The sequence below is a fragment of the Globicephala melas genome, chromosome 19 (assembly GCF_963455315.2).
Source record: "Globicephala melas chromosome 19, mGloMel1.2, whole genome shotgun sequence".
In the NCBI taxonomy this organism is placed as follows: Eukaryota; Metazoa; Chordata; class Mammalia; order Artiodactyla; family Delphinidae; genus Globicephala; species Globicephala melas.
In genome coordinates, this window is record NC_083332.1 from 62751891 (window position 1) to 62774975 (window position 23085).

General features: G+C 57.0%; 1 protein-coding gene across 4 annotated transcripts; it reads left to right on the forward strand.

The window, feature by feature from the left end:
• The first annotated feature begins 5138 nt into the window (after positions 1–5138).
• On the forward strand, positions 5139–22560 carry DEF8 (differentially expressed in FDCP 8 homolog). Of its 4 annotated transcripts, none has more exons than XM_030849381.2 (12): positions 5139–5254; positions 10404–10537; positions 11176–11273; positions 12622–12771; positions 13700–13841; positions 15062–15226; positions 15771–15898; positions 16055–16168; positions 17032–17112; positions 17687–17827; positions 17930–18039; positions 19158–22560. In XM_030849381.2, exons 2-12 carry the CDS (start codon positions 10414–10416, stop codon positions 19258–19260), a joined length of 1356 nt encoding a protein of 451 aa, XP_030705241.2. In that variant the 5' UTR covers positions 5139–5254; positions 10404–10413; the 3' UTR covers positions 19261–22560. The 4 variants fall into 4 exon arrangements, with proteins under 4 accessions (XP_030705241.2, XP_060144677.1, XP_060144676.1 ...); XM_060288694.1 differs by having other exon boundaries at positions 17998–18039; XM_060288693.1 differs by having other exon boundaries at positions 17738–17827.
• Positions 22561–23085: the final 525 nt, after the last annotated feature.

Consider the following 23085-nt stretch of genomic DNA (forward strand, 5'->3'; position numbering starts at 1 on the left):
TGGGTGGTGGAGGCCCCGACTCCACGTCCACGGCAGCCTCACGGGGCTGCGGCCTCCATGCACTGTGGGGGAGGGGTGTCCACGGTCTTCCGGGCTCTCTCCTGAGGGGTGGAAAGCTGTCCCTTGTCTAACCCTTACAGTGAGGCCACCAGGTTTCCAGGCCAGAAACGAGGCTCAGAGACGTGAGGGCCCGTTGGCAGGGGGCACAGCGGGGGTCCAGCCCAGGCTGTGTCTCTCTCCACTTTGCTTCAAGCGGCCACAGACCCACCTCCCTCCTGAGCATCTGCACCTGTGAGAACTTCGTCCTGGCTCGGGCCACTTAGATGAAGCTGGCCTCCTTGGGCCGCCCTGCCTTCTCTGCCTAGACTGCAGCCTCGCTCTAGCACTCACGATGGCCTAGGACGCCTCTGTTGCTCCCCGGGGTTCCTCTCCTGAGGGAGGGGCTTGGCGCCTCCTTCCTCCAGCCCTCCCTCCTCTCCTCCTGCCGGGTCCCTCCGCCCCATCCCTTGAGCCTCTGGCTCCCTTTCTTTTTTTTTTTTTTTGCGGTTTGCAGGCCTCTCACTGTCGTGGCCTCTCCCTTTGCAGAGCACGGGCTCTGGATGCGCAGGCTCAGCGGCCATGGCTCACGGGCCCAGCCGCTCCGTGGCATGTGGGATCTTCCCAGACCGGGGCATGAACCCGTGTCCCCTGCATCGGCAGGCGGACTCTCAACCACTGCGCCAACAGGGAAGCCCCGGCTCCCTTTCTTATGAGGGGCCATTTAGTTCTCTCCTGTTTTCCTCAGTCCTAGCCTCACTCCTTGCAGACATTGTGGAGCAGAGGCAAGCCAGCCCTGGGCTCTGCGTGAAGTCCTGACCCACGGCGTCCCTGAGCGAGGTGAATGGCTGTGCTTTATGTCAGCGCATTTCAGAGCGGTTCGCTGTGCACCTGGAAACAGGAACACACATGGAAAGTGGCTGGAACAGCACATGGCCCATAACAAAAGCCCTAAGTGTTAGCTCTTACATGCCTGTTATTATTGGTGAGGCGAGATTATTTGCAGGGATGCCTGGACAGGAGGGGGCAGGAGAAGCCCGCTCAGGGGTTACTCAGTCTCACCTGAACCTCCCCGAAGGGCTCTGATGGGCCCAGTGCCGTCCAGTGTTGACGCCACTGTTGGATGGCCTTTGGGGCCGCCTACCTCACGGGCTGTTTTGCCTTCAGCCTGGGTGATGGGCCAGGGGCATCCAGACCTGGGCACACTCCCGGCCCTGGCCCTGCACCCTCAGCCTGGCATGCAGGGCTGCTCAGGGGCCAGGAGATGGCCTCACCCCCAGGGACAGGGCTGCCAGAGCAAATACAGGACGCCCAGTTACACTGGAATTTCAGATGAAGAACAAATAACATTCCACTTGGGGACATGTTTATACTAAGCAATTATTCCTCAGTTACAAAATCTGGAAATCTGAGACTGGGGTCCCCGGCAGCCCCACAGCTGGGCCTGTTCTGGGGGCCAGGCAGTCCTGAGCTCTTCATCCACTAGGTCACACGTCCCGGCACACTTGTGAGGCGGATGTTTCAGGGGAAGAGGCCGAGGCCTGGAGACAGGCAAAGCTGCCCAAGACCCCAGCCTCCAGGGACAGGGACACAATTTGCACGGAGGATGCCGGAGCCGAGTCATCATGGATCCCACCACCCCTGGGGGACAACGACAGCTTGAGAAGGGGGGCAGTGAGTGTGGAATGGAGATGACCGTCAACTCTGCCCCTCTCCATGTGGCAGGGCACTTCCCCTCTCTAGGGCACCTTCCCCAGCTGCGAAGAACACGTCCACTCATATTTTAGGAGTCGGAACTCCGTATAGATTCAATTGAAAGAAAAGACTTAGGGTCTTAAAATTCTTTGAAAGCGACTTGCTTAGAGAATAATAAATGAGTGGGTGCACATACGAGTGCAATACGGCTCCGCATGCCGAGGCCACCACGCGCAGGGGCTGCTGCCAGCACAGGCGTGGGGTGTGGGGCCCTCCCCAGGAGAGGATGGGCCAGGGCACCGGGGCTGTGCAGGAAGGGTGGAGCGAGGCAGAACTGGAGGGAATGAAGTCACCGTGGGCTGGTGTGACGACACCCACCGCAGACCAGGACTGCGAAGCTGAGCAGGATCCCGTTTCCTGGGGAACTGCAGAGTTCAAGTATTAATACGCGTGGGACACTGGTGTGGGTGCTTCCGTATGCTTTTCTATCTTCTTCTCTGAGGGTTTCAGAGGAGGACTGTATTCTCATCCAGCAGGAACCATTTATAAGGTCAGCTGAGAGTCTCCCCGGGATTCCTCCACTTTCCAGCACCTGTCATACACCTAACATTCCTTCCAGCAGCCCTGGGGAATACAACGGCATGATTGTCAGAGGAAAACCAGAGAACAAAGATGAACGTGGTGGTGCTAACACTAGAATCGAGCCAGCATGTCCCAGATCAGTGGCTGCCTGGGGACAGAGGTGGGGACAGGGTGGGGGGGTGGCAAGGGGGCAGGAGGAAGCCTTTCAGGAAGAGGAAGGATAGGGTTACCATCTTAGTCAGCGTCATAGTTTCTCAGGTGTATGCAATTGTCAAAACTGATCAGATGGTGCACTTGAACATGAAGCTTGTCGTATGTCAATCACACCTGCATAAAGCTGTTAAGAAAAAAGAAACTTCCAACAGCTGTCATCTCACCGCAAATCAAAGGCAGTGTGTTTACAAGGACCCGCAGCCCCTCGCCTCTCCCGTTCCCCTCCTCGCCCTTCGCCGTTCACCAGACTCTGGCCACAGGAGCCTGCTCTCTGTTGCGCTGGCACACAGCCTCTTGTGGCGCCTGGGGGCCCTCGCAGGTGCAGCTCCTGAGCGCTGTTTCCCAGCTGTCCTGCGGTTCTCTCCTTCTTACCCTGTGGGTCTGGAGCACGACGTCCTCCTCCCAGACCTTGCTTGCCACCTTGTCATCCTGTGTATTTTCTTCCTGTGCTTCACATCTCTTACTGATTTGCATCTTTGCTTATTGTCTGTCCGGCTCCTTGAGTTCTGGGGCCGTGTCTGTCTTCTCCCCGCTCTGTCCCAGGGGGAGTGGGCCCCTTGCCAGGTGGAACATTCTTCCTCTCAGGGCCAGTCTCACTCAGGACTGGCCCTTCCTCAGTCCCTGTAAGTAAGTACCTATGTGTCTAGGTACTGTTCTAGGCCCCAAAGAGTGAAGAAAGCAAAAAAAAAAAAAAACCTTGTCTACAGCCTTTATTTAGTGTCTGGTGCGGGGCAGGGGGTGGAGGTGGGGTGGAGACAAAAATCAAGTGAAAATGTACAAGACAGAGGACATCAGGCAGTGACACGAGTCATGGAGAGAAACCCAGCAGGCGCCCCTGGAGAGCAGCAATTATACTGGTTCCCACAGACACAGACTTCTCCAGCTCCCGCCCCCATCTCCACTGAGCAGCCCCTAGTCTCACTGTGCCTCAGTTTCATCCTCTGTGAAATGGGGTAGAATTGCAGTGCTTCCCTCTCTCACCAGTTGTGAACATGGGTGGAAGGAAGTACAACCATCTGCTGCTTGCAGTGATTCCCTCTTCCTTTTTTCCCCCTCAACCACTGGGGTTTCAAAGAAAATTAGGGGACTTCCCTGGTGGCGCAGTGGTTAAGAATCCACCTGCCAATGCAGGGGACATGGGATCGAGCCCTGGTCTGGGAAGATCCCACATGCCATGGAGCAACTAAGCCCATGTGCCGCAACTACTGAGCCTGCGCTCTAGAGCCCGCGAGCCACAACTACTGAGCCCACGTGCCACAACTACTGAAGCCCGCATGCCTAGAGCCCGTGCTCCACAGAAAGAGAAGCCACCGCAATGAGAAGCCCATGCACTGCAACGAAGAGTAGCCCCCACTCGCTGCAACTAGAGAAAAGACCGCGCGCAGCAACGAAGACCCAACGCAGCCAAAAATAAATAAATTACCAAAAAAAAAAAAAGAAAATTAAATACCAACGTTTAAAAGAGTGTTTGGTTTTGACTTAAACCAGGACTTTTGTGATTACGGAAAATCTAGGCAATGCTGTCCCCTGCCTATACCATTGTCGACGAAAAATCAATCAGTTGATCTAAGGAAGAAATGGAAAATTTTATTCGAGCCAAATTTGAGGATTATAACCCAGGAACACCATCTCAGTAAAGCTTCAAGGACTGTTCTGCCATTAGAAGTCAAGTCACAGTTATACAGGTTTTTTGAGACAGAGGGCTGGACATCAAATGACATATTATTGACAGTTTAAACAATCTAGATCTAAGCTCATCCTGGCCCCTTACAAGATCAGGAAGGAACCTTATCTTTTTTAAAAAATAGATTTTAGGGCTTCCCTGGTGGCGCAGCGGTTGAGAATCTGCCTGCCAATGCAGAGGACACGGGTTTGATCCCTGGTTTGGGAGGATCCCACATGCCGTGGAGCAACTAGGCCAGTGAGCCACAACTACTGAGCCCGCGCGTCTGGAGCCTGTGCTCCGCAACAAGAGAGGCCGCGATAGTGAGAGGCCCACACACTGCGATGAAGAGTGGTCCCCGCTTGCCACAACTAGAGATGAGCCCTTGCACAGAAACGAAGACCCAACACAGCAAAAATTAATTAATTAATTAATTAACTCCTACCCCCAACATCTTTAAAAAAAAAAAGATTTTAAATTATTTATTTATTTATTTAGGCTGTGCCGGGTCTTTGTTGTGGCATGAGGACTCTTAGTTGAGGCATGTGGGATCTAGTTCCCTGACCACGGATGGAACGGGAGCCCCCTGCACTGGGAGCACAGAGTCTTACCCACTGGACCACCACGGAAATCCCGGAACCCTATCTTTTAAGCAGCTGTCCTGGATGCCAAGAGAATGCTGCTCTCTGTGGTTGGGCAGGCGTTTCTGCCGATGGGGAGGTTTGATCGATGCATAAATGCAGATACAGATGCACAGCGGGCCGAGAGCAGGCCAAAGGGCAGAGAAATTTTTTATGTTTAAAATTTTCTTGTCTTGCCATAAAACATGAATTTTATTTCACACCACCTTGAGGAGCTGGGATGAAGTGTCGCCCATTTCCTGGAGCGGGAGGTGGAGGCCTCCGGGCCGGGGGCGGGACGCGCAGACTCCGCCTGTGCTGTGAGCCTCCGGGCCGCAGGAGGCAGCAGCGGGCGGGGCGGATACAGTGTGTCGAGGGCGGCGGTGGATACGATGTAACGAGGCCGGCCGGCCGCACACAATGTAGCGAGGGCTGCGGCGGTCAGGTGAGCGGCGGAGCGGGCGCGGGCGGGGGTCTGTGTGGAGGAGACGGGGACGCTCGGGCCGCCGCGGCCCGGAGCTCGGAGAGCCCCCTCTCCCGACGCGGACCCCGCGGCGCAGGGGGCGAGGGACCCGCCCGAGGCCCCGGCCCGGGCGCAGAGCAGGATTCAGACCCGCGGGTCCTCACCTGGGGCCAGAGGGGTTTGGAGACCTCGGCCGCGCCACCCACCCGAGCAGGGTTCAGCGGGGAAGGCGTCCCCCGGCAGATGACACTGTCACTGCTTCCGGCTGTCGACACTCTGTAGGATCCGTGAGGCCCGAGGGGTCGCCGTGGCTGTGCCGCCCTGCGCTGGGGCTGGACCACTCTGAGCCTCAGTTTCCTCATCTATGAAACGGGCGGGCGTGGTGGAGGAGACCTGCCCCTGTGCGGAGCCAGTTAGCGAGGGTCCCCAGAGTGTCTGTTGTTGTTGTTGTTGTGGGTGAAGGTGGGAGAGGCCCGTTTGGGGGCGGCGTCTCCCAGACGCCGGGGTGGCTGCCGCTAAGCTTCTGCCGCAGACAGTCCTTCAAGGGACAGTAACTGTGCCCCTGCGGGGTCCTGGCAGGCCTCCTTCCAGGTGTGAGCAGTTAGGACGTACCTTCGGCCCTGCCCCCTCCGGGGAGAAGTCCAGGGGCCTCTGGTGGCAGCCGGGGTGATAACAGGTCCTCTTGGTGGCCGTGCCTCTCCAAGAACAGGAGAGGCTGTTTCGGGCACATCTGAGCCTCAGCCCCATGTTCCTCGGGGCCCTGAGACGTCTTGGGCTTTGTTCTGAGCTTTCCTTTCATTGCAAAGACGTGGAGTCCGCAGCCCCCGTGAGAGGAGGTCTCTGGAAGAGGGTAGACAGTGCAGTAGCGGGTTTCCTGCATGCGTCTCAGTGCCCACCTTCCTGCGTGCTCCTCTCTGAGGCCAAGCCTGAATTCCGGGTGCAGAGCTCTCTGGGGGGTGAACCTGGTGGGGTGGTGAGGGTTGCTGTCACTTTCCTCAAAGTCAGCTGCCGCGCACTACATCTGCTAGGCCCCTGTGTCGGGACATCATCTCTCTGCCCTCAGCAGCTCCCCTCCCACACCCGCAAATACGATTCTCCAGCTTGGCCGGAGAGAAACTGGGGCTGAGAGAAGTCAGGTGACCCCACTCATTCACTCACCTGCAGCCTCTCTGCCAGGCTTGAGACTGGCACTGCCCATAAGGGGGTTAATGAGAGATGCTTTTTCCAGGAGAGCCTGTAGCCCAAGGAGGGCTGCTGGGAAGAGTGGAGGTGTTCCTGCCTTTGAGCTCCTCCGGCCATATTTTATTTTATTTATTTATTTTTCTAGGTAGGGCCTGAGAACCTGTGCTTTTTATTTATTTATTTTTTAAATTGAAGTACAGTTGATTTACAACGTTCTTTTAGTTTCTGGTGTACAGCAAGGTGATTCAGTTAAATATATAGATATAGATAGATATATTCTTCTTCATATTCTTTTCCATTATGGTTTATTACAGGATGTGGAATCTAGTTCCCTGTGCTATACAGTAGGACCTTGTTGTTTATCCATTCTATATATAATAGTTTGCATCTGCTAACCCCAAACGCCCGATCCAACCCCCTACTCCTTCCCCCTTGGCAACCACAAGTCTGTTCTCTATGTGAGTCTGTTTCTGTTTCATAGATAAGTTCATTTGTGTCATATTTTAGATTCCACATATAAGTGATATCATATGGTATTTGTCTTTCTCTTTCTGACTTATTTCACTTAGTATGATAATCTCTAGGTCCATCCATGTTGCTACAAATGGCATTATTTCATTCTTTTTTTTTTTGAGATTTAAAAGTGATTTCTTCATTTCCAGTTCTTACTGATTTCATTTCTCACATACACTCTTTAAGCAATAAAGGACGAAGTAGGAAATTAAAGTACATTAATAAAGACACAGCAGTGTTTACAACACACACCCATGTCATCACATCCTCTTGTTAAGTGCTGTGTTTCCCATGCTCAGGCCTCACTGGACAAATTCCGTTTGAGTCTAAAACAGTAAACTATCACCCTGTGGTCCAATAGATGGGTGAAAAAAAATACTTTTGCAGTTCCCTGGGGACAGGACAGGGTTATACACTGGTTGAGCCACAGCATCCAGGCTGCACAGGTAAAGAGAGAAAGGGTGGGGTTGGGTGGGATGCCAGAAACCAGAGAGGTGAGGTGAAGGGAGTACAGGAAATACCTCCTGAGGGAGGGAGTCTCCACTTTCAGACTTTTTAATTGGAGTAAAATTGCTTTACAATGTTGTGCTAGTTTCTGCTGTACAATGATGTGAATCAGCTATATGTATACCTATATCCCCTCCCTCTCGGACCTCCGTTCCACCTCCCCCCCGCATCCCACCCATCTAGGTCATCACAGAGCACCGAACTGAGCTCCCTGTGCTGTACTGCAGATTCCCACTAGCTATCTGTTTTACACACGGTAGTGTGTTTATGTCAAACCTAATCTCCCAATTCATCCTACCATTCCCTTCTCCTCCCCGTGTCCACACATCCATTCTGTATGTCTGCATCTCTATTCCTGCCCTGCAACTAGGTTCATCTGTGCCATTTTTCTAGATTCCACATACATGCGTTAATATACGATATTTGTTTTTCTCTTTCTGGCTTACTTCGCTCTGTATGACAGACTCTAGGTCCATCCACATCTCTACAAATGACCCAATTTCACTCCTTTTTATGGCTGAGTAATATTCCATTACATATATGTACCACATCTTCTTTATCCATTCGTCTGTCAGTGGGCATTTAGGTTGTTTCCGTGTGTTGGCTACCGTGCACAGTGCCGCTGTGAACATAGGGATGCATGTATCTTTTTTTTGTGTGTGTGTGGTACGTGGGCCTCCCACCGGCGTGACCTCTCCCTTTGCGGAGCACAGGCTCCGGACGCGCAGGCCCAGAGGCCGTGGCTCATGGGCCCAGCCGCTCCGCGGCACGCGCGATCCCCCCAGACCGGGGCATGAACCCGCGCCCCCCGCATCGGCAGGCGGACTCCCAACCACTGCGCCACCAGGGAAGCCCGCCTCTGGCCATCTTTGAAAACGCTGGGAGGTTTCTGGGGCGAGACCCCGGGCGTGGCTCCTGATCCTCCAGTCTCTTGGGGGTGGGCTGATCAGCAAGTGATGTCACAGACAGTTTGCTCTGCAGCGGCTGCGGGTTACAGGCTTAACTGTCACGCACAAGTGCTTAATCCTCACCCCCCTCCCACCCCGCCCCAGGAGGCAGGCATGCTCCCTTATTTATGGGCAAGAAAATGCTCTTCGCTGGGGAAGGCAGCATTACATCAGGCCTGTCTGATTCTTAATAGTAACAGCGATAACGATAAGTTGCAGCTGGTGTTTATTTCTGGCCAAGGTAGTCAGAACTTTGTATTGACTAATTTAATCTTTAACTCTACACAGTGGGTACTGTTATCATCCCCACTTGAAACATGAGAACTCAAAAGCACAGAAAGCCTCAGGCATTTGCCCAAGGTCACACAGCTGGAGCTGACAGCTGGGATTTGAATAGGGCCAATTTGTCTGCTGACCACAGGGCTGTTAGGGTGATCAGTCAGGATCTGTGTTGGCTACAAGAGACAGAACTCCTCCCAGTAACAGTAGTTTAAACAGAAGTTTCTTTCTGTCTCACGTGAATGAAGCCTGGCGGTGAGCAGCTCAGGGCTTCCTCATCACTCCGGAAGAAGGGGTTAGTGAATGTGGATCTCACTTGTTTGTGACAACTGGGTCTCCCCTGCTCTGGGGGCTTCCTAGGGCACTGTGGCCCAAGCTTGCCATCTTGGGAGGTGACCACCCTGTGTGAGCTGCCCAGAGACATCAGGTCATAAGGGAGACTGTGACTTGGGCCCATGGCGTCTGTGTCCTGCCCTGTTTTGACCTAGGGGCAGCTAGTCAATGGGTGCCACGTTCTACCAGGCTGGAACTTCCCCACATCCCACCACAGAGACCAGAGAGGCAGGCGAGGTCCCGGGGCTGTGTGAGAGCCCCTGCCCAGGTGCAGGGCAGCAGCGGGCAGGGTGGGGTGGCCCTGGGCCATGCACTCTGGCTCAGTTCTCCTTTCATGGGGTGGAGGGCAGATAGGAGTCAGAGGATTGCCTTGTATAATAACAAATTATTTCAGACGGTAACCAGGTATAAGGAAAGCATAACCAACATCCATGCCCTTACTACAAAGTTTTAACAAACATCTGTCCAACCTTCTGTGAACTCATTTGGCCCTGAAGCAGAGAGAGGCTAAGGGATGTGGACCCGCTAGTTAAGTGGGGGGCCCTGGGAGGCAAACCCCACCGAAGTCCCTTCCTCTGTCTCAGGAGCACCAGCCCTGCGTGTTCGCGGCTTGCTGAGCTCTGCGCAGGGGAGAGCAGTGCCAGGCTGTGGACCAGGCGCTTCCTGTCTGTTTCCTTGGGTCCCGAGGTGTGGGGCTGGGCGTGGGCTCTGGCCACATGGGGCATCAGTGCAGCGCCAGCCTGGGCCACACGGTGACTACACAGCGTTCGTGGGCCCTCCCCTTGGGGCACCGGGAGGTGGGTCCTGCCAAGGCCACACTGCAGGTGGCAGAGCAGGCCTGAGCCCTGGCATCAGCACTGACCCTTCTGCTGGGTGGGGGGGGGGGGGGCGGGGAGGGCGGGTTCTGCGTGCTCTGACTGGAAAGGAGCACCTTGGGCCCAGGGCCAGAAGGGAGGAACTGAGTCCCGGCAGGTGTGATCCTGGGAGCCGCACAGCTTTGGCGCCTCGGTGGACAGGGAGGGCGTGGCTCTACCAGGGCAAGTGCGGCAGGCGGGATCAAAGGGGCCCGTGCTGGAGGTCTGACTGGGCACGCCCTTCTGGCCCTGCCTGCGCCATCAGCGGCTCGGACATCACTGCTCTTTGTGAGGGGGCTCCAGCAGTGGGCGCCGGGGTGAGGGGGCTCGGCTGGTTTGGGGAGGGTCTGAAGGGGGTGGCTGTGGTGTGGGGATGTTTGGCCCGGACCCTGCTGGGGAAGGGAGAGGGGCCAGGCCTCCCCTGCAAAGCTCCAGGCACTCAGAAAGGGGAGGGGACCGCAGCGATCCCGGGAGCCGGACGCCCACCTCTGCCCCGCCCGGCCTGCCCGCCCACAGGTGGGGTGCTATGGAATATGACGAGAAGCTCGCCCGGTTCCGGCAGGTCCACCTCAATCCTTTCAACAAGCAGCTCGGGCCCTGGCAGCATGAACAGGGGCCTGGCAAGGAGGCCCTGCAGGTCGCTTCTGAAGGTGGGTGCTGGGGGCTGCTGTGCGGGTGGTCTGACCCCGTCACACCGGCCCCGCCTCTACAGGGTTCCTCCCGTGGACACGCGGGGACCCCCCTCTTCTCTGCAGCACAACCCGCTTTCCACCTGTTGCATCCCCTGGGGAATGAACACTCCCCAGGGCAGGGATGTGTGCCTGTCTTGTCACTGCTGTGTCCCAGGGCCCAGCGCACAGCACGTGCTCACTTGGAGAACGCTTGGGGCGTGAACTCAGCGCCAAGATCTGGAGGGTGAGAGGTCAGCAGGATGTGAGCCCCGAGACTGTGGATGGAGCCAACGGGGTGCCGGGGGCCCCGGGGGTGTGTGTGTGCAGAGGTGGCCGGTGTCCACACGAGGTTTCACGTGTTCTGGTGTGTAGTGCTTCGGCGGCCCTTCTTGAGCCCGCAGATGTACTCACGAGGCGTGGGCCTTAGAAATCGGCATGTTTCTGTAGTATTTACTGTTTTTGCACGGCACTCTCCCGTCTGCACAAGGATTCGGTTTCCTTTGCAAGTGCAAACAGGGCCGATGCCAGGGCAGGGCCCTGCTTCCCTCGTCTCCCATGGGCTCCACGGCTTCCTCCTGGGGTGGCAGGCTGACTCGTCTCTCTGCCGCCCTTCCCAGAGGCCCTGCCCGAGCTGCCCCCGGGAGAGCCAGAGTTCCGCTGTTCTGAGCGCGTGATGGACCTAGGCCTGTCCGAGGACCACTTCGCCCGCCCTGTGGTAAGGTTCAGGGTCTGCGGGCGGGGAGGGGGACAAGGTGAGCCCCCAAAGCGCGAGGAGCCGGCCATGTCCACCTCAGCAGGGGCTCCTGGGCCTGGAATCTGAGGCCCACGTGACACCTGGCTCCCACCCCCAAAACGTGTTTGCGGTCCTGTGGGGATGGGCTGGACCTGGGGTTGGGAGCCTGGGCTGCTGTTCTGAGCGCCGTTCCCTCCCCTCCCGGGTCCTGTGAAGCAAATGTGAGAGTTAATTCCACCTGGGGTCCCAGGGAATCCTATAGTCATGCTGTAGGGTGAGGGAGAGGACGGGAGAGGGGAAGCCCCCTGCCCACACCCGCTGCCCACTCAGCTAGGCAGGGCCACTCTTGTCTGTGCTATATTTTGTTCCATGGAAATCTTGCTGTTTCTTTTGTTTGTTTGTTTTCTAATAAAAGGGCTATAATAATTTTTTTTAAAGTTTGAAAATCTTCCCGTTTTATGCAAACTATCTCCAACTTTTGAGAGAAACGTTATAGTAACATTCAAATATGATTCTTAAAAAATTCACCTGGAGACCCCAGTTCTCGTCTGCTGTTCATTTTTGTTGTTCATGTGGCCTTTAAGCTTTGCGCTTTGCTGCTGCAGATACCTATTACATTTATGTGCTTTGCATCTTTATTAGAACATTTCTGAGCCCCTCCTATGGGCCACACACTGGTTTCCAAGAGAGGTGTCCCCTCCTCTTTGCCCGGAGGCTCAGTGTACTGCGGGGAGGAGCACGGCTCCTGAGGGCAGTGACACTGCTTTCCTGGGGCAGGATCAGCCCCAGCTCTGAGCCCCGGCCTGTCTCCCTGCCCCTGAGTCTAGGGGCTTTGTTGGGCCCCGCCCCCGGTCCACCTGTGAGGTGCTGGGGCCAGGGGCGGGTAGGTGCCCGGGGTGTCTGTGAGCTTGGTGACCGAACCAGAGGCCACTTCCTCTCCTTGTCGACAGACGAGTGTCATTTCCCGGCTTTCCTCCAAGAGGAAGTTCTGTAGAAGTAAGCGAAATAGCATAGCCAGAAAAGCGATTGGATTTCTAAAAGAGGGAAGTTGTGTTTCGAAAAACATCCTGAATTAGGTCTCCAGAGGCCCGTGGGTGGACAGGTCCAGAGAGGGGCAGGTGGTGTGGTGCGGCTCCTGCCTCTGCTGCCCGGGTTCCCGGGCCTTGAGCAGGTCCTCGGCCACCTGGGCCACCTGGGTGAGCAGGACCAGGGAGGTCTTCTCTGGGCCCAACTGCCTATGAGGCTGGGCCTGGCCAAAAAGGAGAGCACGCAGGGGGCATCTGACCGTCACTGTCCCCAAACCCGCCACCTCCCGCCTCCACCCGAGCAGGGCCTGTTCCTGGCCTCTGACATCCAGCAGCTGCGGCAGGCCATCCAGGAGTGCAAGCAGGTGATCCTGGAGCTGCCGGAGCACTCGGAGAAGCAGAAGGACGCCGTGGTCAGGCTCATCCACCTCCGGCTGAAGCTCCAGGAGCTGAAGGTGGGTGCCGGCCGCCCCCCTCCAGGCAGCTGGAGCTGGGCTGGGGCACGCACGTCCGGAGGCCGGGCCGCCTCTGGGGCAGCGCGGCTGAGGTTCCACCCTCCGCACCCGACTGGCTGAAGCTACCCAGGCAGGCGGGAGAGAGATGGGCCGTCACCCCAGGTGCAGCCTGTGTCTCTACTAGTCTGATGGTAATCACAGTCCTGGGTCATGTGTCCACCCACTGGAGCAAGTGGGTCAGTTAATCCCACCTTGAACCACGTGACCCAGAGCAGGGGGTGGTTTGCCGAAGGTGACAACAGAAGGGCTCATGGATCCTGGAAGCCAAACACCACAGGGGTCCATCATGTAGTCCTTGAGTCTGTGCCCTGTTTGACTGGGGCCCCACCGCATCCCTGCACTGGTTCCTGAGTCCCTGGGAATATAGAAAGTGGAGTGTTCTTTAGAATATAGGTAAGGCTATGGCACGAGCTAAGACACCCCCAAATACAGTGGCTTAAAGGAATTGGTTGTGTAGTTTTACTCATGTGGAAATGTTGTAGGTGGCCCAGGGCCCATCCGGCAGCTGTTGGTATCGGAGACCTCAGGTCCTCCTTTTTCGGTGCTCTGCCAGTCCCTGGCAAGTCCACGACAGCCCCCCACTGCCTCTGGGTCTGCACCCAGCCAGCAAAAACAGTGTGGGAAGGGCAGCGAAGGCCCTTTCACCCCTGCTCACGTGCCACCTAGGTACAAAGGTAGTCTGTAATCTGGGTGGTCCCGGCCTGACCAATCACTGTGTTCTATTGTAAGGGAAGGGCTGTGGCACTGGGGTAAATTTCACAACCTCTGCTACACGTGGTTACCTGGGAGACGCAGTCAAGGGGCTCGTGTGACGGGAAAAGAGCTGCTGCCTGGCTCACCTGTGACCCCTCCCTGGCCCCCTCCCCAGGACCCCAGTGAGGATGAGCCCAACATCCGAGTCCTTCTCGAGCACCGATTCTACAAGGAGAAGAGCAAGAGTGTGAAGCAAACCTGTGACAAGTGTCACACCGTCATCTGGGGGCTCATTCAGACCTGGTACACCTGCACAGGTGGGCCGAGACCAGACTGCTCCTGCTGGCCTGGCACTCCAGGCCCCAGGGGAGGGGGAATTCTCTGCTGTGTTTTCGGTATTTGCTGAGCCCTGCAGCGTGGGGGGGATGGGAGGTAGAGCAAGGGATGAAAGACCCAAATACCTGCCTTCACCAGGCTCACATCCACTAGCCATGCGTGGCTATTCGAATTTCAGTTAATTAAGGTAATAACTAGTTGCTCAGTGGTACCATGCACATTCCAAGTACACAATAGCCACATGAGGCTGGTGGCCACCCATTGGACAGTGCAGACAGGACGTTTCCATCATTGCAGAAAATTCCATTGGAGGTGCTGTTCTGGATGAAAAATCAAATAAATAAATGAAATGGTATGTTAGACATATAGTGAAAAAGAATAAGGGAAGGGACTAGTATGTGTTGGGGAGGGGGATGGGTGCTACGTTAGGGTGAAATGAAAAGGCATCATGTGACATTTAATAGAAAACTTGGAGGTTGGGGGCAAACCAGGAGTATATCTAGGAAGGAACATTTCTTCAGGGGAGCTGTCTGTGCAAAGGCCCTGTGGTCAGTGTGTGTCCAGTGTCTTCGAGGAGGAGCAGAGAGCAGTGTGGCTGAAGCACTGTGTCAGGGAGGAGGCATGGTAGAGGTGGGCTCAGAGGTGGCTAGAGCCTTTTGCGTAAGTGCACTGGGGCCACGGGTGAGTGCAGGACATACTTAGGTTTTAACTCCGGCTGCTGAGCTGAGCATGGCCTGAAGGAGGGAAAGTGATGGACTGTGACCAGGGTGGGGCATTCGGATGAGAAGGGGCCAAGTGCAGCCCTAGCTGAAGGACTGGGATGACGTCTCAGTAGGTGGAAAGATGGAGGCACTGAAACCTGAGCTGGGAAGACTGGGGTGGGATTGGTAAGGAAGAGCTGGATTCCACTCAGACAGCTTGGGTTTGAGCCCTTTAGGCACCCAGATGGGAATGGCAGGTAGGCCCCTGGCCCTTTGAGTATGGAGTTGGGGGGAAAGGTCTGCACGTACCTTCAGGGCAAGACTTGGGTGGGGACTGAAGGGACCTTTGACATTTGGGAACCTGCAGTGGTGCCTGGAGAGGCTCTTGCGTTGGTCTGGGAATCGGAGTACAGGCCCCTGGGGGTCCCGGCAGCTGAAGGTCAGCCTGGGCCGCAGGGTGACCACCCTTCTAAGAGGCACGTTGTCGGGCCCCCAACCAGGGTGTTATTACCGCTGTCACAGCAAGTGTTTGAACCTCATCTCCAAGCCCTGCGTGCGGTCCAAAGTCAGCCACCAGGCCGAGTATGAGCTGAACATCTGCCCCGAGGCAGGGCTGGACAGCCAGGATTACCGCTGTGCTGAGTGCCGGGCACCCATCTCTCTGCGTGAGTACCCCCGGGAGAGCAGGGCACAGGGCGGAGGGGAGCTGCCTGGGCCAGGAGCCCTGCCGACAGCTGTATGAGAAACTTGGGTGCGTGCGATGGCTAAGGGTAGCGTGACTCCCGGGCACGAGTCCTGCTCCTTTCCTGGGGGAGCGACAAGGGGCTGCTCTGGGTGCCTTTTCACTTCCCACCCGGGCAGAGTAAGGTTGCCACGTGTGTCCCCTAGGAGTCCCTGCGGGGTTGGGCTGCACTCAGCCTCCTATGTGTGGCCCCATTGTCACAGAAAACCCACCTCGATGGGGAAATCCCGCAGCAGTCGCTCACAGGCTGTGTATCGGGCCTTCTTCCCAGAAACATACTGCCTCTGGCAGTCGCCTGGAGGGAGTCCTACTATTGTCCCATTTTACTGGTGAGAAACAGGGAAGCAGGGTGGCCTAGAAGACGATGAGTCGGGTGTGGAAGGTGGAACCCTTGGCCCCGCGTGGGCGCAGCTGGGGGAGGGACCTCGCAGGTCTCCCAGACTTTGTAATGCTTTCCCTCTCCACAGGGGGTGTGCCCAGCGAGGCCCGGCAGTGCGACTACACCGGCCAGTACTACTGCAGCCACTGCCACTGGAACGACCTGGCCGTCATCCCAGCGCGTGTGGTGCACAACTGGGACTTCGAGCCGCGCAAGGTGGGTGGGGAGCGCAAGGTGGGTGGGGAGCGCAGCGAGGTGGAGCGAGGGGCACGGCCCTGGGGTACAGCCCCCCGCTGGCTGGGGATTGGGTGGGGAGGGGGCGTGGCCTGGGGGCGTGGCGCCGGAAAGTGTCTCTCCCCCCCCCCCCCCCAGGTGTCCCGCGGCAGCATGCGCTACCTGGCGCTGATGGTGTCGAGGCCCGTGCTCCGGCTCCGGGAGATCAACCCTCTGCTGTTCAACTATGTGGAGGAGCTGGTGGAGATCCGGGTGAGGCTGGGGAGGGGGCGGGCGTGGGGCGACCCTGCCCCCCCGGGGTGTGGTGGATCGGAGAGATGCCGCCTGCTTAGCTGGGCCCCGCCCCTGTCCTTTAAGTTAAAGTCGCTAAAGCAACTGTCCAGCCACAATATGAAACACAACACAAGGATCAGAGGCAATCTGAATTTTTCTGGTAGCCACATTAGAAAAATAAGCAGCAGGTGAAGTTCATTTCAGTGATGCGGTTTATCTAACCCAACCTATCGGGGTACATTACGGAGATACGCTGCACTGTTTCTCTTTCTCGCACTAGTCTTTGCGTCCCAGTGTGTATTCTCCACTTAACCACGTCTGTGTGCTCAGGTGCTGGACGCACCCGAGAGTGGTGGGGGCCACTCTCTTTGCCATTCAGCAGGAGGCCGGGGTGGGGCACGGGCAGGTGAGGGTGCCTCAGGCTAGTGCTGAGAGGGGTGGGGCTTGAAGGGGAGCGGGCTGAGGCACGGCAGGCTGAGCTGCCGAGATCCCGGGCTGAGGAGGGGTTAGACTGGTCAGTCTCCATCGATGGAGGCAAGCTCAGATGCGCTCGAGGTGTGTGTGCACGTGTGGAGCTGGGCTCGGGGGAGAGACTGCGGACGAAGGAACCTCAGGGTCCTGCCTGGCCGAGAAGCTGGGGCTTGAACTTGAGCTTGGCTGGAGCGCTCAGATCCGGGGCTGTGCTGGGGAACGGGAAGGTACCTCCCGTCCCCTACTGACCCAGAGCGTAAGGTGACATGACTTCCTACAGAGCCAGAGCAGGGCCAGCCCCTCCCCCACAGACACACCAGGCACAGCCCATGCCCCCACCAGGGATGCCCACCGGCCCCTCTCGTCCACAGAAGCTGCGCCAGGATATCTTGCTCATGAAGCCGTATTTCATCACCTGCAGGGAGGCCATGGCGGCACGCCTGCTCCTGCAGGTCAGCCCGCCTGCCCCGGGGGTGGGGGGAGGGGATCTGTCGGGGAGGGTGGGGGGGAACAGACCAGGGCCGTGGGGGGATGGCTTGATGCCTTGCGTGTGTTGTGCTGTTAGCAGAAGGTCTCCACACTGTCCCCGGGAACACTAGGTCTGCCGTAAACAAACAGGCATTGTACCCACAAAAACCTGCTGTGATTCCATCCCCGTGAGGGGCGCTGAGAGGAGCGGGTCTCATCCTGCAGCCTTCATGGGAGTCTCCATGGAGTGGACCAGGCACGGGCCAGCCCAGGAAGGGCTGACCACGAAACACTTTTCAAGGCTCATCTGTTTATTTGTTCTACAAATACTCACTGGGTGCCTGCTGCAGGCAGACAGTGTCTGGGTCCTGGGGGGCAGGGAGCAGAGCAGTGCCCTTCGGGTTGGGCAGAAAAGTAGGAAGCAGCGTGGCGGGGGGTGGCGAGGTGTGTGGATGAGATACAGTGGGGAAGGGGGCCCAGCTGCAGGCGAGCCGGGGGGGGGGTGGGCAGCGCGAGGGCGCTGGCCCGCCACCGGGGTCACGCTGGCTGGGCCCGCAGCTCCAGCACCGGCAGCACTTCGTGGAGAGCGACGAGATGTACTCCGTGCAGGACCTGCTGGACGCGCGCACGGGCCGCCTGGGCTGCTCGCTGGCGGACACCCACACGCTGTTCGCCAAGCACATCAAGCTGGACTGCGAGGTGGGCCCCCCCGCGGGCCAGGTGGGGAGGGAGGGAGAGGGGCTCTGGTGGACGTGCCCCCCACCCTGGGAGCGGGCACTGACCATCCCGCCTCGCCGCCAGCGGTGCCAGGCCAAGGGCTTTGTGTGTGAGCTCTGCAGAGAGGGTGACGTGCTCTTCCCCTTCGACAGCCACACGTCGGTGTGCGCCGACTGCTCCGCCGTCTTCCACAGGTCGGTGCTTGAGACCCTGACCCCCGACCCCTACGCTGACCCCCACCCCCTCCGATAGACACGGGGAGAGGGAGGGAGGGAGACACTGGGGCTTGATCTTCGCCGCCGGGTTTCAGATCTCTTTGCCTTGATCCTGAGATGTGGACTTAGACCCTGATGGTGAGACTCAGCTGAGTTCCGCTGGGAAGAAGCCCCCGTGGGCTGGGGAGGGGTGCGCAGCCCAGACCCCGCGAGTGCGCACGTATCCGGCTGGCTTCCCTCCTCCACCGGGACTGAGGTTTAGCTGAGGCCAGGGCTTCCTAAACTTCTTAGCTCTTGTGATTTTTTTTCAAACGTTCCCTAGGCCACAAGAAATACCTAACATTTTTGTGTATTAAGTACTCAGGTTCAAACAACTTAAGCATTTATGTCCTAAAGACTTGTGGATGTTTGGAAGAATGATACACAGAACTCGGAAGAAAGATGTGTGAATTCGTTGAGCACAGTTACCAATAGGCGCGCGCCTGCTGGGCCCACACAGCTTCTCACACTGGGCTCAGGTGGGACCCCGCCGCCGCTGTTTCAGTCCACACTGGTTTTTTCCTGGCACTTGGAGTTCCTCAGAGCCACCGCCGACCTCATAGGTCTGCAGAGCTGGGATTGCGGTTGCAGTGACTATAGCAGGAGCTGTTGTTAAAACTGTGAGCTCCCTCGAGCTAGCAGTTTGCATGGTGTCTGTCCTGTCAAATACCGCTACGCCCCCTTCAAACATTTAAACTGCCGTGGGGACCGTGTGCACCTCCGCAGAGCCCTGAGTGGAGGCTCTGCACGGCAGTGGGGACAGGTCGGGGGTCACTGAGCTCTGAGCAGAACCCTCCCTGTCACAGGGCCACAGGTAATAGGTGTGGAGCCATTAGGAAGGGCCCGCACACAGGGACAGGACAGCAGGCCTGGCAGGCACGCCTGGGTGCAGCCCTCTGCACTGACCCTTTGGGAGAAACTCTGCTTCAGTTTCCCCGTCCATCTGGGGGGATACTGGGACCTGACTTAAGGAGCTTGTGAAGAGTCGGTGGTAGATGTCTACATGCAGGGAGGGAGCCATGCCCCTTCCCGGGCTGACCCTGTCTCCCTGCCCCCAGGGACTGCTACTACGACAATTCCACCACGTGCCCTAGGTGTGCCCGCCTTACCTTGCGGAAGCAGTCACTCTTCCAGGAGCCTGGTCCAGACGTGGACGCCTAGAGCAACGGAACCCCTCGTGGGCCTGTCTGGGGCCCGCCCTGCCAGTTGTTGCCGAAGTCAAGGTGTTTCTTGTGCTCTGGAGACCCTAGGCTACAGCCCCTGGACCTCTCCCCAGCACCTCGGGGACGATGGTAAGCTCTGGGGGATGACTGGCCTCGTGGGGCATCACAAGGACCATCACCCCCTAGCGCTTACCGGGACTTGGGGCAGCCATGCCTGGCTGTTTTCCGGCTGCTGTGTGGGCCAGGATGTGCACCCCCTCCCCGAACTGCAGAGCTTTAAGGGGAGGGGAGTGGGGGAGGGACTCTTCTCATCTCCCCTTGGCCAAGAGCCCCCCACGCCCTTGGGACCAAGGCTGCTGGGCCTGGGCCACCCTGGAAATCCTGGAGGGCTTCCGGGGAGTGGCCGACAAGACTGAGGATGCCAGCTGCATACACTCAGCCTTGGCCTGAGTTTTATCTGCGGTGGATGGTTTGGGTTCTACGTGGAGGCTCCCTCCCCCAGCCCCTTGTCTCTCTGGGGACCTCTGGTTGTCCCTGGCTGGGGCTGTTCATAACTATCTCCCAAGGGCCCTGCCCCTGCCTCCCACCAGGGTTCTCTCTCTGGGTCCTCCTCTGGCGGGCCAGTCCAAGGGTTACTGGCTTTTTCTACACAACGTGGAAGGAAGGGGCCACCTAGCTGTCACCGCTGGGTGGACTGGCCGCCGCTCCTGCCTTGGCCCAGCCCAGCTTACCCTGGTGTTCCAAGCTGGGGGGCTGGGGGTCCCACCCAGAGAGGCTGCCCTGCTTCCAGGTGTGGAGCAGGGACTGTGCCCCCGGGGGAGGTCAGGGTTAGGTGAGAGGGCTGGTGACAGTAGGCCTGGGACCCAGTGTGCCGAGGAGCTGCGTCCTGCCACCACGGTGCCTGCCTGCAGAGACCTCGGAGACTCCGACCAGGGGCCTTCTGTTTGGGGGCCTGAGGTCAGGCGCCAGAAATCTTTGCTCCAGCAGAGGAAGCCCGGGATGCAGGACTGACCCCCAGCTATCCAGTGGGGGAGCTGCGTTTGCGGGGACCCTTGGGAGACCCTGCCGTCCAGGGGAAGGCCCGTGGGAGGAGGACGTCTCAGGACACGGCTGCGCGGTTCTGCCCTCCTCCCCGCCCTGGAGTGTGCTGACTATTGACACACAGGTGGGCGGTGGGCAGGGGGTACAGCCACCGGGGCGTCCATCACCTTTGGGAAGCCCGAGCAGAGGCTCGGCCAGCAGAAAGGAAAGGCCAGCCTAGTTAGCTGGTGGGCCGACGTGGGCGGTGGGTAAAGACAGCGCCACCCCCTCCTCACCCCTCTGCACCCCAGGGAAGCCCTGTCCGGTGGCTTTAGGCGATCCCTTCCTTCTGTGCTGAGCACAGTGGGAGGCTGGCCCCCATCCGGACCCCTTTCTTCTCGGGGTTGAGCGGGGGTTAAAGGCTAAATGCCCTCTTCCTACACCCCAGATCTGCACACGTCTCACCGCAGCATCGCATTTCTGTCATAAGGATATTGGCTGTCCCCGAATTTACCGTGTCATCAGCACACTATTCCAGTTACTATCACTGTGTCCATAAGAAACGTTAGTAGCTGCCATTTGTTGGGCAAAGTTGGCTCTTTTTTTTTTTTTTTTTAAACTACCCCCATTACCTCTGCCCCATCTCCCCCTTCTGGATGACAAATTCTTTAAACAGAATCATGTGTGGGTCTTTCTGAGTCCAGCTCGTGGTAGCAAGAACCCACCAAGGAACCAGTTAGCATGGGCAGGCCCTCCCAGGAGAGCTGTGTAATGGGCTGCAGCCCCTGTCTCACTAAATCTGTGTTCTCCAGACCGTGGTGTGTGTGCTGAACTGCGGACAGGGCAGGGTTTGCTTGACATATGAATCAAACACAGGTTTAGCCACAGCCCACAGCCCTCCCCATCCAACGGGGTCGTCTGTAATCTGGGCATCGTGCCCAGGCCTCAGTGTGCTGACCCCTCTAAGAGACACTAAAACACATCCCTGGTGGGGCTGTTTGGGTGCCAGGAAGCGCCGGGCACAGCCTGGCACACGGAGAATGCTCAGTGAGTAGAAGCTATGTCTTCTCTGCATAACCCTCCCGGTGGAAAGACTGTCTCGTTAACGCACTGTAAGTAGTGCAGGCCCCAGCTCCTGGGAGCCTCTCGCGTCTTCACAAGCTGGACCCTCTGACAGGGCCCTTGGACTTCAGGAGAACCCTGCACGCCCTCCCAAATTACATTCAAACCTCTGTGTATGTACATTGCTCTAGAGATATGAGCCCTGGTTTTGACCAGATCTCAAAGAAAACATCAGGAATGTGCTTGAGAAGGTGCCTTTATCCAGCTACATCCAGACAGGCTGGTAGACAGCAGCCCTACGGCCGAGGAGACCTGAGAGCTCGATGGGGGCACAGGCAGAGGGTGGGGGAAAGGCGTGTGAGGGGTCCGTGGGCCTGGTGCTGGCACCCCCAGCTTCAAACAGGTAAGGCTGCACGTGGGCATCACAAGACACAGCCTCCACCCACCCCCTTCAGGTATGAAAGAGTACTTCCTTTTAACCTTTTAATTTTGACAAATTTAGGTTTACAGAAGTGTTGCAGAAACACTCCCAGGTACCCATCTCCTGGATTCCATAAATGTTAACATCTTGCCCCATTTGCTTCATCCTTTCTCCACGCTCTTGTGAACCATGTGGCAGTTAAGTTGCCCCTTTGCCTCTAAGTAACTCGTGTGTTACTCCCAAACAAGGACGTTGCCTTCCACGGCTGCAGTGCGGTCATAACATCAGGAAGTTGACATTGATTTGGGACCATAAAACCTACAACAAACCGTATTCAGATTTTGCCATTCAGTTGCCATGTCATTTTAGCTTCTAATCTGGAAGGGTTCATGACACTGACATTGAAAAGCACAGGCTAGGGACGTCCCTGGTGGCGCAGTGGTTAAGAATCTGCCTGCCAATGCAGGGGACATGGGTTTGAGCCCTGGTCCGGGAAGCTCCCACATGCTGCGGAGCAACGAAGCCCATGCGCCACAACTACTGAGCATGTGCTCTAGAGCCCGCGAGCCACAAGTACTGAGCCTGCGAGCCACAACTGCTGCTACTGTGGCAGCACAACAACTGAAGCCTGTGTGCCTAGAGCCCCTGCTCTGCAACAAGAGAAGCCACCGCAATGAGAAGCCCGCGTGCCGCAAGGAAGAGGAGCCCCCGCTCACCACAACTAGAGAAAGCCCACGTGCAGCGATGAAGACCCAACGCGGCCAAATAAATAAATTAAAAAAAAAAAAAGGAAAAGCACAGGCTAATTATTCTGAAGACTTTCCTTCAGTGTGGGTTTTTCTGATTGAATTTGGGCTTTGCACTTTTGGTGGGATTTTCACAGAAGTGATGCTGTGTCTGTAGTGTGTCATCTGTCCTACTCCTGGAGATGCTTTGGTCCCCCTGTCTCCTGTGTCCCTTTGACATGTTCCTGGCATTCTTTAGGCATTTGCTTCCTTTCCAGCGTAGCAAGGTATTCCAGGCTTATTCTGTAATTTCCCCAGTCCCAGCCCTGGAACCAGTCATGTTTCTGAGGAGCCCCAGAACCTTCTGGTGGAGCATGGCACTCAGGAAACAAGATGTGGTTGTTGGTTACGCTCATGGCTGGGGTAGGAAATAGTACTGCATGTCCATTTCCTTATTGGTCTGTAAACATATTAAAAACCATGAGTTTGCACTGATACTTCCAATTTCAAAACAACACAAGAGTCATTCTTTCCCTTTTTCATATTTGCAATTCCCTTGCTTGACAGTGAGACACCCGGCTCCATTATCCATAAT